Source organism: Doryrhamphus excisus, linkage group LG4 (assembly GCF_037039965.1).
Source record: "Doryrhamphus excisus strain RoL-2023G ecotype Guam linkage group LG4, RoL_Dexc_Guam_v1.1, whole genome shotgun sequence".
NCBI lineage: Eukaryota > Metazoa > Chordata > Actinopteri > Syngnathiformes > Syngnathidae > Doryrhamphus > Doryrhamphus excisus.
In genome coordinates this window covers 11,562,283-11,576,265 of record NC_136360.1, presented here as the reverse complement: position 1 = coordinate 11,576,265, position 13,983 = coordinate 11,562,283, and the positions used below count along the sequence as shown (strand labels likewise).

Sequence of the window (13,983 nt, the reverse complement as noted above, 5' to 3'; positions counted from 1 at the left end):
TGGAAGCAGGAGACTGGACGTCTGCATAAGAAACTCACATAAGAGCAGCGTTAAAGATCAGGACTACAAGGCTTCATTTGACCCAACAACACCAAAGGTCAGAGTTCACTGCCACAACCTTGTGCTGATGTTAAGTCAACGTCAGTTGGTCAGCCTTCACATGCACAGCGTAGGATGTATGACGCATGCACACGCAGAAATGTACACAAACATTTGGAGATGTGAAGCAATGCCAACCCTCGTTTCCACACACACACACAGTGTGATTCATGACTTCGGCGTCATAGCTAAAGACAAATGATGTTTGACATGTTTGCTGTGTGTCGTGAAGCAGAAGAAGAAACAGGAAGCATGCATCCCGTTAATACCACACAACCCCCCCTGCGCCCCTCCCCAAAATCCCACTCCCGCTCGCCCACTCCCTTCCGCTTCCTCCACACAGGAAACGCTGGCTTGTGAAGTTGCGGTGATTAAATGTGAACTGGAGGTCTTAAAATAGATCCTCCACACAAGACTATATCCAGCAAGACTACAAGCTGAATTGTGGATAATTCCAAACAGACCAAAGTCTGAAGGAACAGAGAACCATGTGATGGAAATGTAAAATCACCTTATCCCAACAATTCATTTAAAAAAAAAAAACATTTAAAGGTGGTTTTATTGTGCTGAGGTAAGTGTAATTCTGGTTTCCATGGTAATAGACTCTTTGGCATACAGATTTCCGCCAGCTCGCTTTGTGCATTGGACAGACAACAGGAAGTTGACTAATTATTTATCACTGGTAAATGAGGAAGAGTCAGCACATGCAGCAATTGCTGTCTCATAAAATTTCAGAAGGGGAAAAAACCGAGGGGCCAAAAGAGAAGTTTCTTTGACTATCGCTCATCAGCAAACATTATCTGCCCATTATAATCCTCAACTGCCCAGAAACAAGCCCATACCTGTAAACCCTCCCATTTTCCCTGGTAAACTTTCGTTGCCTGCGCCCTCACGTTTTAACTGAACACACCCTGTAGCACCAATAAAATAATATAGTTGCATCATATCAGGTTTTTACACCAGCACCCCTCCGGACAGAACATAATTACTAAACTTACTTATTTTCCCTAATATTCTGGAAAATATATTGTATTTTCAAATGCAAAGGTTGACAGGTATGCAAGCCCCTCCCCATGCTCCGGTCCCACACACAAAGAGGCGGGCCAACAATGCTGAGACACTATCACTGTCTGCAGTGCAGGCACTGACAAACTGAAGCGCTAATCTTGGGAGCTTTGATTCTATCTGCTAGCCAGACTGAAGCGAGGCCCCGCCTGCCCCACCCCTCAGGAAGCAGACAGACGGACGCAACAGAGACGATGCCTAAGATCAGCTAACACCACAATACATGCTAACAGGGTTCAGTTTCACTCCCTTTAGCACAATTGGTCCCCACAGTTGGACTGTGTGTATTGTATGAGGCTCCAACGACAGGAAGCAGAAGAAAATTATTGGATTGGATACATGCACACACCTGGATGCAACACATGCCTATATGACTGTTCAGTTAATGCAGACAAGCTGATGCAGGACTGTTGGTATGGTGGGGTTGCATGCAAATGTGTTGCATGCAGATGTGTAACTGTTACTCCCCCCAGGCAGATGATTTGCATGGAGTTAGTGTGTGTGTGAGGTGTGGTGTGGGGGGGGGGTGTTTAAAGGGACACTGGGGGTCGAGTATGAGATAACCTTTAATAATGGTGAGAATGAGGTCACCTGCCAGTGAGGAGCTGACAGGTTAGTGTCAGAGTGTGCAGGTCACATGACCTCGCTAGGACAACCTGTCCAGCTAGAAGTACTTTGTCATCTTTCCAAAGCAGTCTTAGGATGCTGCCTGTCCACTCATCAGGGAGAGCAATTTGGACAAACTTGGAAAAATACAGAAGAATGTGAGGTATTCGGGATGGGACATTTCCACATTGCTTTACTGACTGGAAAACAGCATTCCCGGTAAGAGGAACGCCTGTCTGGGGGATGTGTGGAAGACTGGAAGATGATGCAACATGCGGTCATTGCTTAAAAAACCTTTCATTTGCAGAGTTTACAACAGTAACAACCATGTGAAAGTAGCATGTAGCTCATGGTGCCAATGTTCAAGGTGTAAAATCAACGTTATGGGGACAACTCCAAGAAGACCACTCATTGAGCTAACCAGTCAGACTAGTCCAGGGTGAACATGTGAACAACTTTGTCCTGAGAATGTATAAGCAGTCAAAGACTTAACACTGCTTCCTGTGTGTGTGGGAAAGCGAGCGAGGGAAGGGAGGAGTTCACAAATGAAGTGGAGCTTTGAAATACGTAGGATGGGGGCACGTGCAGACATGTATTGGTGATGGCCTTATTGATTCTGTAATATCACCTTAGTATCCATTACTCTTAAAGTATCTACACTGATTAATAAATGAAAGAAAAACATGTCACTTCCACACGGTTTAGGTTCACTTACTACAAAGAGGCTTCCTTTGCGACATTTGAGATGTCAGCGAACTCCTTTGGAGGAGCAGAGGACTACATGGTGGCCCACCGCTGCAAGCAGGTAATACTTCCTGTCATGTGACCACCACAGATGACAACTTGTTACATGTTGTTACAACAGTGCACTAACTCCCACAGGCAACCTTTGGAAGCAATAAATAATTGTTTGCCAACACACGAGCTGCAATTCACCTTAAAAAAAACAAATCATTGATCAGGTTCAGCGACGAGACATTAGATATGTTGGGCATCGTAAGCAAATGCTGCCACCTTGTGGACAAAACGTGTTATTGTACAATTTAAGGGTGGGCCACAAAAGATAGACTTCCTTTATAGTCATTGCACAATAACACAGCAGTGAAATTGCCAACGAAATGTCGTTGCCTGGCTCCCGTATAATACCAGAGACAAAAGAAGATAAATAAATAAAGGCATTATTAGGCACTATTCGCGATATAAATATAACTACTAACAACCAATTTTAAATAGAACACTGTCAGAAGCATACATAAGTACTGTAACACTTACAATTTGACAAATTAAATAACACCATTAGCAACATAATTTAATCCGAAAGTAATCCAAAGTACCCATTACAATGAAACAATAAATTAATCAAATTAACTGACCTCTTCCGGTAAAACTCACCATTGGGAATTTATGGAACATCGGCCACCAGACCACATCCAGGCCTGGCTCATCCTTTTGCTGCTGGTTGGTAGGGCCAACCAGTGAAGCACAGCCCGTTCCCTGTTGGATGAAGGCTGTAAAAAGACTAAGATGATTTAGAACTTGTTGGACTTGGTTTGCACAGAGCAGATTGAGAACCCTGTCACCAAAGAGACAAATCAATCAAGGGTATAAAAAACGAGAAGTTGTTTATTGCTTAAAGAACGTTGTGGAATGAACAAGTGAAGTGGATCAGTACCACCATCACCATGTTTGACGCATCATTTTTTTTTTTAATCTTACACGCATCACCTTCTTTCACACACTGACCCAGTTGACTTGGAGCCGGTATCGCCAGCTGCCAGTTTGTCTTCCATCTTTGGTTCTACGAGACACAAAGTCCAGTTCCAGAAGGTGAAGTGGATCAGTAATACTGCCACGAACAAAATGTCTACACAACAAAAAGAACAAGTACAAAGAAAGTAAGAAGACAAGAATCTGTCTCATTGGGTCCAAACAGAACTTAAGAAAGTGTAGCAGACACAAGCGAATTATTCACAAAAGTCTCTTGATCCAAATTAAGTTCTGTGTCTTGAGCGTGCTGCCACCATGGACCCCCCCCCTCCCGACCCCTCTGTGCCCCCATGTTTCCTAGCACCGTCCGTCCAAGTCAGCATGACATGGTATCCACCGGTGATGGTTCCGACGCCGCAGTTCCAGTGCGAAAGCGGACGATGGCATCTCCAGGATCACATGTCATCGTCATCATCTTCATCCTGAGAGGACCCGGCCTGCTGGGCAGTGCTGGCAGATGCCGCCGCCATCTGGGCCTGCTGGGCCGCCTGCTGCATCTGAAGCCACTCCTGCTGGGCCAGTTCTGCCTGTTGCTGCCGGGCCTAAAAACACCCCACCCATACAGACGCGCACACACACCCACACACACACACTACATCACACACTGATTTGAATTGAATTGACAGTTTTTGTTGACCAATCGTCACTAATGAGCTTTGATTCGGCTTTCTTCACCTTGATCCTTGAATAGTCAAAACAGTACATGACATGCTGCACGGTCACAGGGGCAAGTGGCGGCCCGGAGGTCAAAAACAGCCCTTGCCTTTGATTTGGTTCCAATTTTTTGAAAATGCATCCTAATGACTACCACCCATTAGCAGAGTGGGTGGGTAACTGATACTGCTTTGTGAGACACACACAGATATTGCTCCATGTCAGACCATGTATTGACTACTGACTACTGTTGCAGTAGTCAAGACATTTGATTGAGATGTTGTGGACACTCGTGTCTACATTAGAACCTATGGACAAGAGACAGTAACTATTCAATTTTGTTAAATTACAACAGTGTCTCACCCAGATGACAGATGGTTCATAATAAAGGAGTCTGTGTTTGTGTGAGATTCAATAAAAACAGTGTGACTTTTGTTTCTGTTATCGCTCTGTCATTAACAACCTTGCCTATGTTGTATTACTTAGCCAAAACAGAGTGGATGATATTCCATCCTAGCAGGTGTATGCATAAAAGAAGATAATGCCATTAACATGTTTAGTGTTTCAGCAGCATGTGATGCTTAACATGTCACGTGTCTTGCTGCATGAATGGTGGACATAGTATATGGTGTACTGAAACAATATCACTATCAGATGGTTACCTTGGCAAAGAGCTCCTGCTGCTGCCTGAGCAGCTCCTCTTCAGGTATTCCCAGATTCTCCAGGCGGGAGCTGGCCTTCCTCCTCTTTAGGGCAACAGTCTTACACTCCTGCAGGACGTCCTTCACCTCGGTGATGTAGGAGGCAAAGCCCAGGCTTTCCAGAGCTGTGAGAAAGGAGGGACAGGATGGTGAGGTTCAACTTCTAATTGAGGGGGTTTCAGTTTAAGCTGTCACTCACCGTTAATGACGTGCTCTGGCGAGATGGTCTTCTTGTCGGACTTGTTGCAGATGTCGTTGGCCTCGGAGGAGATTAGGTGGATGAACTCAGTGCAGCAATTTACCACCAGCTCGCGCGCGTCGTTGGCCACGCGTACATTAGGCAGCGTCTCCTTAATCATCTTGTTGATGGCGGCGCGTGGGATGGTCAAGTCGTCGTCGTTGCCGGAAGATGAGGCCATCGTGACCGACAGCAGCTCTAAAGCTACTAATTAGCCCCGATGCCTCTCTGGAGCTGGCTGAGTAATGTTAGCTCGCCTCCAGGAAAACAGACGTCACCTGCTAGCTAGCAAGCTAACATCAAAGCTGAAAGCGAAACGAAGAGTCCCCGGACAAGTCAGCTGCTAGCTAGCGTGAGCAACATCAAACATCCTCGATAGGACTTGTTAAAAGCAAGCAACCCTTGTAGGCCAGACAGACCAAACTAGCTAGTAGCCGTGATTAGTGAAACAGTCCAGCAGACAAACAACAACACGGCATGAGAGCATGGCTAAAGCTAGGCTAACAATGGACTAGCTCGATCGAATAGCTCACAAAGGTGGATTAAAGTAGCACTGCGAGCCTGTCGGATTTAGAAAGTTGTCAACCAAATAAGGCAAACAAGGCCATTAAGTCATAAAGTGATTTTAAATTAAGTCCAGAAATAAGAGCCAACGTTCGCCCGGATATAACGTCAGAAAAAAGGCGGAAGTCGACACGAGCCGGTTAACAACCGTTTACCGCCCCCTGGTGGACTTTTAGTGAACTACGCTTTACGCACTACAGTACATCGTTTGATGTTTTTTGTTTCATTTTTTGTGGTATAGATCAGTATCGGTCCGATGTTTTAAGACTTCTTTATCACTAATGCCCCTATATGATTAATAACTATACACGTGAATGACACATAATTAATCAGAAAACAAAAGTGATTAATTGTCTTATTTACTAGTCAACTACTGCAAATGATGATTTACATATAATGCAGAGCACTCAATTGTCACTTTCTTTGGTACACAATGTCATAAACATTTTTGATGGCAGAGGTGATTCATCCAATTCATATGGAGGTGCTCAGTTGCTCTTGTCAGTGGTGAAGCTCTTCCTGCTTCTCCAGCGTAGCAGTTTCAGGAAGTTGAGGCTGGCGTTGAAGACCTTGTCGTGTTCAAACACCATCTTGTAGAAGGTGTCGATGGGCAAGTCACCGCTGGGGTCTGCATACTTGAGTGTGGTCATCGGGGTGTAAAGTGTGTTGGTCTGGTGGCGGAAAGGCGGGTTGTCCATGGTGATGATCTTATGCGTGTGCTGCAGGAGAAAAAGGGCTGCAGATAAGAGGAAGAGGAGAATGGGGAGCAAGAGGAGGACTCTACCTCGGCCACGTCTTCCGCCGTCTGCCCGAGCGTTTCAAATATTTGTTTGTAGTTCTTCAGGTAGATGTTGGTGAACATGTCGGCCGTCACTTGGTCTGCGTTGCTGAGGTCTGTCTTCAGACCTTCTTCGTACACTTTACGCTCAAATTCTGTGATGACGGGACCAGGCTCGATTAGACTGATGCTGAGGATGGAAAAACATGTGGCGGTGAAGTGTGATGTATTCTGGACGTGGTCTCGTCAGTCTACTGTGTTAAAGGGGAGCAGAGCTTCTTGGACAGAAGCTTACTTGAGCTTAAACCTCAGAGCTTGCACGGCCAAACTCTCACAGAACCCCTCTACAGCAAACTTGGATGCAGCGTAAACGTCATTGAAGAGGATCCCTGAAAAGCACACAGAGAGGTTCTCAAGAAGAAAGAACACGTTTCCAGGAAGCACATGTTCTCAAGAAGAACAAGTTTTTAAGAAAAAAGTTCTCATGAAGAATCTGTTTTTGGTAACATGTTGTCATTAAGAATCTCAGAAGAAAAGGTTCTCAAGAAGAACATGTTCTCAACCGGGCCTCACCTTGGATCCCCATGACGCTGCTAATGACCACGATGTGACCTTTCTTGCGTCGCTTCATGTCAGGAAGGATCTCCTTTAGCAGCCTAACCAGTCCAAAGAAGTTGGTATCCATGACGGTCTTCATCTCGTCGATAGACTGGCATTCGATGGGTCCGATCAGGCCCATGCCGGCATTACTGACTGAAACAGAAAGTCAAGCAAAGTTGGACAGGAGACATGGTGGATATGGTGGGTGTGGGAACTCACTGAGGATATCCACCCTGCGCTCTGGCAGGCTGTCCACGCAGTTTTTGATGGAGGTCTCATCGCACACATCCAGCTGCTTGATCTCCAGAGTGCGGCCAAGCGTGCGACCAGCCGCCTCCACCAGCGCCTCGCCCTTGCTCAGATTCCTCATGGTGGCGTAGACTGCAGCCATTAAACATATGTTATTTGAGCACGTAATCTGCTCAATGTGGGCGTGTCTGTCCAAAAATAATGGGAGGTACCCGCCCATGCTTAAAAAAGTGGAAAATCTGCAATTGCATCTGTAATTTTAACTCACCAGCTCGCTACTGTATGTTAGCACTGACCTTAACCAATAACAGCCAACGGTTTAAAAGAAAACGGTCAATTATTAAATATATTAATTGGTATTTGCTGTCTAATGCATCACCAAACCCTGTTGTTTGGCAGAACTCTAATCATGTCTGCACCAAAGATACACCCACCTTTAACAATAAAAACAGGACAAGCATAGGGAAAACAGGAAGTAATTACTTTAGTACTTTGTGTTATTATTTTAGTCCTTACTTTTACAATGTGCTGTGAGCCAATAAAAAAACAAAGCATGGGCCACACATGGCCTCCAGGTTGCAAGTTGGACAACCCTAAAACACCCTTCTTTTTGTTCCTACCATGTGACCGTTGACCTCTATTTGTCAAATATGACCATGACTGCTTTTCTACAGCATCCTCATCGCACACACAAAGAGTGCAGGTGTGTTTTACCCATGAACCTCTTCTTCTCGTCCTTGGCGATGCGTGTGGCCAGAGAGAGGCCGATGCCTGAGGAGCATCCGGTGATGAGGACCACCTTTTGGGTCATGGCGTTGTGTGGAGCTGACGATGAAGACGTGAGAGTGTCCAGAGTGCAGCAGGTGCTTTCCTTTAATTCCTGCTGCTTAATCCTCACAAATGCAAGTCAGCAGAGCGCTGCTGATGCAGGACGTCAGCATGTAGACAAGACAATAAAACAAAGCTACTGCCACTCCAAAGCTGACGTTTATTAAAAAGTATGTTTGCAATCAGTAGAAAAAAGAAAATTCCACTAAACACAAGCAAAGATAGGACAGGGTAAACGTGTGACGATCACATGACCCTCTGAAACCATGCCAAAACCATCTCAATATGCTAAGAAGTTAAAGAAACAACAGCCTGCATGTCAGCTTTGTGTTGTTAGCATCACCATTTTTCTCCTTCCATTCCACCTTTTTACATTTCTGCTGTTGTTTTTGTATTGTTATAATGTGCTGAGGCCCCAAATGGCCCCAGAGATACACTTTGAACAACACTGCTCTAGGACATGAAGTCATGAAGTCAGTTAGGTCTATTGAATCCACATCCATATGACTGTGACAGATGTGGACCGGCTAGCTGTGCTTTCTTGTTGCAGTGTTGGAAGCTGACTAAGCGACATGACAGGCAGGAGTGTTTGAACGCTAATGTGCTACTTGCAGGCTGGCCAGGAGGTCTTTGTCCCACAAGGTGGGGTCCCAGGCCAGGAACCAGCCAGTGAAGGAGGGGGGCTCCTCGCCATGTTTGATGATGCAAATGGGGGTACCACGGCGACCGGAGGGGTCAGAGTTCACATAGTCCTCGGCTGAAATATTAACAGAGGTTCGCATGAGGTTCTTTCCACATCTAGTCCTGGTCTGGTCTGTCTTACCAATACGCATGCATCCACTCTTCTCTGTCTTGTTGGCGTCCTTTCCAATCCAAATGAAGATCTGATCGGAAAGACAAACGTTAGTCACCGCTCACATGAAGACAAAAAGGGTGAAGAGGACACACCTGATCATGAGTGTCCAGAATCATGATGTCATCGGTCTCCAAGTCTAACTGGTCCAAGTCTCCAGGGACTTCCTCCACCTGAAAACGAGCCACTTGTCATAAAAGTACACAAATATGTCTTTGTCTCACACAACACCATCTCACAATCAGTCTTCCAGTGGCGTTGGAGCATCCAAAGAGTCGGGGACTCTGCAAGACTGCGGTCCGCAGGACAAGTGAGGTCTGGTAGCTCTTCTTTCCACCCAGCACCTCCCAGAAGCTTGCTGGTGGCGAGCAGAAAACAGGAAGTATTTAGCCGGTCAGCACGGTGGGATCAGACCTGGATGTCAGCACTCACCGGGCTCCTTGGTCTCTGCCACCTCAGTGGGGGTGCCGCCAAGCATGCCCGCCACGTGTTTAGCGGCTACCATCTCCTCTGCTGTTGCTCCGCGGCCCTTCCACAGGAAGTTCCCGCTCGGGGACTTGAGCACAAAAATGTCATTGGAGTTCAGAGACGAAGCGTCTGGCGCCACCTAAGACATGAGACCAAAGAGCAGTGTGGTCAGCTTCTATTTGAGATATCTCTGTCAGTGTTGTGACGCAAGCTCACCTCCACGGCCCGTGTGGCTTTGGTGCGGCTCTGGCGGATGTGAAACAGTCGCTTGGCGCCTGCCACCTTGTCACCACCCTTGCGGGATGTCCCACCCAGGTGGACTACCAGGGGTTTGCCTTTAAACATACTCAGCAGATGAGGAGGTTCTTGGCCCTGAGTGACACGGACCTGAGCAGAACCAACAACACCACATAGGTGGATTAGCATCCAGCTAGCTAATCAGTGCTTTGTTGACAAAACAGAGGAGACATCAATTTAAACAAAGTTACTTGAGTTGCAACGCCTCCCATGGAATCATCCAGTTTGACAGCCAAAATGGCGGAGGCACCCAGCTCGTCCTTGGAGCACTTGTTTCCTTGCCTGAAGGGAGCAGTGGTCCACTGTCAGTCAAATATTTTGGTGCTTGTTGTCTTCTAGCTTCTAGCTTTTTTCACTGACCAGATGTAGATGATGTGCTTTTCTCTGCCATCCATTTTGTAGGAGTAGAGCACTAGGTAGCAGTCACCTCCAAAGAACTCTCCATGAGTGGAGGGGTCCACCGCCACCTTGTCTCCTCCTTCCACACGCCAGATCTGGAAAGAAGACACCAGCACAACTTTGAAGAGCATCAGAGAAGATGGGGCAGCAGGGTGGTGTGCCTACTGACCTGGACTTTGCCCGAGCCGTCGTCCACCATGCCGTGCTGGGCGGCCATCATAGTGTTTTTGTGGAGGCTGGAGGCGTCAAAGGGAATCTGTTCGACGACGGCGATCCTCCCGATGGTGTATGTCTTGCTCGGCCCAGTGGTCTCATCCTTGTCCATCCAGTTCTCAAAGTACTCTTTGAAAAGGGTTGTCTCGGCCGCTTGAGGCACAATTTGGATCTGTGCGTGTTAGAAACCCGGAAGGAATGAGGACATTGCTGGACATGAAAATAAGATTTACAGTTGATTGAGAAGAATACCTGACAGTGTGGAGAGTATTTTTTGTCTTTGATAAACTTATTAGCCGTTTCAAGACTGTGGGAGCGTTCATCCTTGCTGGAATCACTTCCTGCATGGTGACACATGGTGGACCCAGGAATCAAAGATAGCAAGCTAACTTGTTAGCAGAGAGCAGTAAGTTCAACATGTTCTGGTTTAGGAGCTTCTGACATGGTAACATTTTTGCTCATCAAAGAGAACCTATAGATCACCTATACAGTAGATCAGTGTTTCCCAATCAGTTTATTGAGCTAAGGTACATATAGTGAGCCGCATCAAGTGTGCCATTACATACATAAATAATAATCCATCCATTGTCTATGGCGCTTATCCACACTAAGGTTGCAGGGGTATGCTATAGGATAGGCTGGGATGGCAGCCTATCCCAGCTGACTTTGGGCGAGAGGCGGGGTACACCCTGGACTGGTCACCAGCCAATCACAGGGCACATATAGACAAACAACCATTTACACTCACATTCATACCTATGGACAATTTGGAGTCGCCAATTAATCTAGCGTGTTTTTGGAATGTGGGAGGAAACCGGAATACCCGCAGAAAACCCACGCATGCACGGGGAGAACATGCAAACTGCAAACAGAGATACCTAAATGGAGATTCTAAACCAGGTCTTCCTGATCCCCCGGCTGTGTGGCCAACATGCTAACCACTGGGCCACTTTTGTTTACATTTTGAGTGATTTATTATTCATTGCATTCCTTTGTCAAAGTGTAGTTTACTCTATACAGGCCGTGTTTTTTTAAATGATTGTTATAAAATCAAATCAATGTAGTCTCTACGTGGTGTCTGGACTTCATGCGGCCTTCAAGTTTGTCAGGATTCTGGGAGCCCTTTCTTCCCCAGTGGAGTTGTCGGTGTGTATTTTCTGGCCACATATAGGTCGGACATAGTATTATACTGTGTCGCATCGCATGCGTATCAGATTCATATCTACTTTCGCATGAGTCGCATTTGAAAAAATCAGACACGAGTCACATATAAGCCAAGAAAATTAGAATTGACCTGGAGTGTCAACATAGCCAGGGTCTCATGCTCGCTAACTTGCTGAATACCTTTCCAGATAAAAATCTTGTTGTCTTTGCCATTGTCCAGGATGTAGCATTCCTTCTCGGAGAGCAGCGATTGTTTGAAGGGACTCTGGGCGGCCACCTGCGTTATCTTCATCTCTTTGTTGCTGCCGTTGGAGACCTGTGGAGAAAAGTCTCCATGGCCGAGATGTTCTTGTTCAGTGAAAGGGTGTTGACATGTTTGTACCATGTACAGCGTAGCGGGGCTGTGTACGAGCGTGGGTTTGTCACAACTTCCTGGCGGCAGTTCGGGCAGCGGTCCAAGCACCTGAGAATGTTGACATGATTGTCAGAACACCGCCATTAAGTTGGAAGGGAGAACTAAACAATATGACAAAGACCGAAATCTGAAAAAGTCATATTCAAATAGTCAAATAGTATTAGTATTAGAATTAGTATTAGTAGTAGAATAGTATTCTATTGTGTCTTTTTCTACAATGCCAAAAGTTAATGGTAGTATTAATTGATCACATGATGAGGTCACCTTTATGACAATTTCTGGCTCAGAGCCCTGATCGATAAGGTGCATCGTCGCTCGTCCTCTCCGCTCATTGTCACGAATGTCGCAGGCCACCTGTGTGGCTTTCAGGCGCTCGTAGCGGTTGCACTCGCTTCCCGCCCATGAGAAGATGTCCTGTCAATCATGCCGTCAATACAGGTCAGCCAAAGGGTTAGCCCAAGGGTCAGCACAGATACAGGTGCCTCGTAGGCTCACCTTTCCCAAGTCGATGATGAAGCAGTCTCCTTTATTGAAGCTCTGCCACGACAGGTCCACCTCTGTGGCTCGGATCTGATGTCGACCTTTGACCTTCAGCACGCGCTGGATCTTGGTTTCGTTTGTAATGATGTGATTAAAGCCTGATGCCACGCCTCCTTTCTGAGAGAGAGAAGCATGTCCGCGTAGGAACCTCAAACCATGTTGGCATATATTAGATAATAGTAATAAGACTAATAACAGATGAATAATGTAGTAATGATATTTGGACAGAGCATGCAGCCAAGCTAACAGGTCACCTGGTACTTTATGCCTTTCTTGAAGTAACCCATGAAGTTAACAGACTCGTGGTCCTGGAACTCCGTGAACTGTATGGCGGCGCATTGCAGGTAGTCATCGAGCTGGGTCATAAAAATGGCAGCGGCCCCTTGCTCATCCTGAGACGTCTCCGCGCCTGCACAAACACACCATGGCTGTCAAACACAGACTTGTGGTTCTGATCCGTGCACAGCCAGGCATCACAGGTACCGATCCAGCTGTGAATGTTGTAAGCCATCCCCGTGGTGGTGAAGAGGACAATGTAGGAGTCTCCAGTGTAGAAGTTTCCGTGGAGTTCAGTCGGGACCGCTTTCAAGTCCATCTTCTCCACACGCCACACCTGAAGGCCAGGCTTCTTCCCTGCCACCTCAAACTCTTTATGGGTCGCCATTCTCTTCTAGACCTGACGTGACAACACAATCAAACACAGACCAACACCTGAGCCAAGTGCCCGAAAGGGAGTATTTTTCCTGCCTCTGTTGCCAAGATCTCATGTGAGTTTGTTTAGTTAGTTATTTATGAGGAGATTATAGACCTGAAACATGTGTGAAGTAACTTGAGATAACCTAAGTACAATGACTTAAATGTGATCTACTTATTTATCCGAGAAGACAAAAGAACAAAAGACAAGATCTGCTGCTTGTCTGGTTAAAGTCATGGCTCGCCCGGGGTGTGTCCCACCTCACCTGACTAGTTCCTGTGCTATTATTACCAAGATTATTATGGAATGGTCCCTCCCTTCTGGGTTTGGATTGAAACTTAATTTCCTGACATCAAACTCCTCAATGAAATAGAAAAGAATAACTTGTTCTGTGCCTTCAGCACATACGCCGTCTTGAAGATTGTGCAGCAGGAAGTTCAACAAAGAGAACAATCTTACAACGCTCATGTTTAAAAAGTGTTACATAAGCGTGTTACCTGTTGATGAGTGAGGAAGTTGTCACAGAGGAAGTCTTTGCGTTGAGCTTCACGTCTCACTGAAGCACATCTCTTATATAAGGTAGGGTGTCAGGAGGGTGTGGCCTCGACCCCACCCCCACCCCATGTGTCAGCATAGACACGCCTTTTCTGTCCTCCTTTTCATTTCTGGAGAACAAAGTTTGTTTTCACTGTTAAAAAAATAAAGGTGTGACTTGTTAATATTTTTTATTTAGCATTAGCTTCATTACCTTATAATGTGCTCGTCTGGCGTGTAGTACACACACACACACA

At 46.1% G+C, this 13,983-nt stretch overlaps 3 protein-coding genes across 3 annotated transcripts; all 3 read right to left on the bottom strand.

The window, feature by feature from the left end:
* Positions 1-3,373: 3,373 nt before the first annotated feature.
* Positions 3,374-5,823, bottom strand: dr1 (down-regulator of transcription 1). The gene is made up of 3 exons (XM_058072179.2): positions 5,092-5,823; positions 4,854-5,017; positions 3,374-4,079 (listed from the first exon to the last, which is right to left on the bottom strand). The coding sequence occupies exons 1-3, from the start codon at positions 5,309-5,311 to the stop codon at positions 3,933-3,935; spliced, it is 531 nt and encodes a 176-aa protein (XP_057928162.1). The 5' UTR covers positions 5,312-5,823; the 3' UTR covers positions 3,374-3,932.
* A 199-nt stretch (positions 5,824-6,022) lies between these two features.
* On the bottom strand, positions 6,023-8,267 carry LOC131129059 (retinol dehydrogenase 8). Its single transcript, XM_058072174.2, has 6 exons — positions 8,036-8,267; positions 7,292-7,453; positions 7,046-7,225; positions 6,768-6,861; positions 6,479-6,662; positions 6,023-6,413 (listed from the first exon to the last, which is right to left on the bottom strand). The coding sequence occupies exons 1-6, from the start codon at positions 8,130-8,132 to the stop codon at positions 6,183-6,185; spliced, it is 948 nt and encodes a 315-aa protein (XP_057928157.2). The 5' UTR covers positions 8,133-8,267; the 3' UTR covers positions 6,023-6,182.
* Positions 8,268-8,289: 22 nt separating this feature from the next.
* Positions 8,290-13,850, bottom strand: scinla (scinderin like a). Its single transcript, XM_078790154.1, has 17 exons — positions 13,690-13,850; positions 12,982-13,174; positions 12,753-12,907; positions 12,454-12,615; positions 12,223-12,372; positions 11,926-12,006; positions 11,724-11,859; positions 10,632-10,720; positions 10,336-10,551; positions 10,128-10,261; positions 9,959-10,049; positions 9,687-9,857; positions 9,435-9,609; positions 9,242-9,360; positions 9,098-9,175; positions 8,973-9,033; positions 8,290-8,906 (listed from the first exon to the last, which is right to left on the bottom strand). The coding sequence occupies exons 2-17, from the start codon at positions 13,160-13,162 to the stop codon at positions 8,746-8,748; spliced, it is 2,160 nt and encodes a 719-aa protein (XP_078646280.1). The 5' UTR covers positions 13,163-13,174; positions 13,690-13,850; the 3' UTR covers positions 8,290-8,745.
* Between the last annotated feature and the right edge of the window lie 133 nt (positions 13,851-13,983).

Bases quoted from the DNA above. Each gene is read 5' to 3' on its own strand.
- dr1 (XM_058072179.2), bottom strand. From the start codon at position 5,311: ATGGCCTCATCTTCCGGCAACGACGACGACTTGACCATCCCACGCGCC. The intron at 5,018-5,091 runs GTGAGTGACAGC...CCTTTCTCACAG, and splicing joins GCCAGAGCACGTCATTAACG to CTCTGGAAAGCCTGGGCTTT. The intron at 4,080-4,853 runs GTAACCATCTGA...GGGTGTTTTTAG, and splicing joins AGCAGGAGCTCTTTGCCAAG to GCCCGGCAGCAACAGGCAGA.
- LOC131129059 (XM_058072174.2), bottom strand. From the start codon at position 8,132: ATGACCCAAAAGGTGGTCCTCATCACCGGATGCTCCTCAGGCATCGGC. The intron at 7,226-7,291 runs GTGAGTTCCCAC...TTTCTGTTTCAG, and splicing joins GCGCAGGGTGGATATCCTCA to TCAGTAATGCCGGCATGGGC. The intron at 6,414-6,478 runs GTAGAGTCCTCC...TTTCTCCTGCAG, and splicing joins CGGCGGAAGACGTGGCCGAG to CACACGCATAAGATCATCAC.
- scinla (XM_078790154.1), bottom strand. From the start codon at position 13,162: ATGGCGACCCATAAAGAGTTTGAGGTGGCAGGGAAGAAGCCTGGCCTT. The intron at 12,007-12,222 runs GTGACCTCATCA...CAACATTCTCAG, and splicing joins AGCCAGAAATTGTCATAAAG to GTGCTTGGACCGCTGCCCGA. The intron at 9,034-9,097 runs GTGTGTCCTCTT...CTTTCCGATCAG, and splicing joins TTCTGGACACTCATGATCAG to ATCTTCATTTGGATTGGAAA.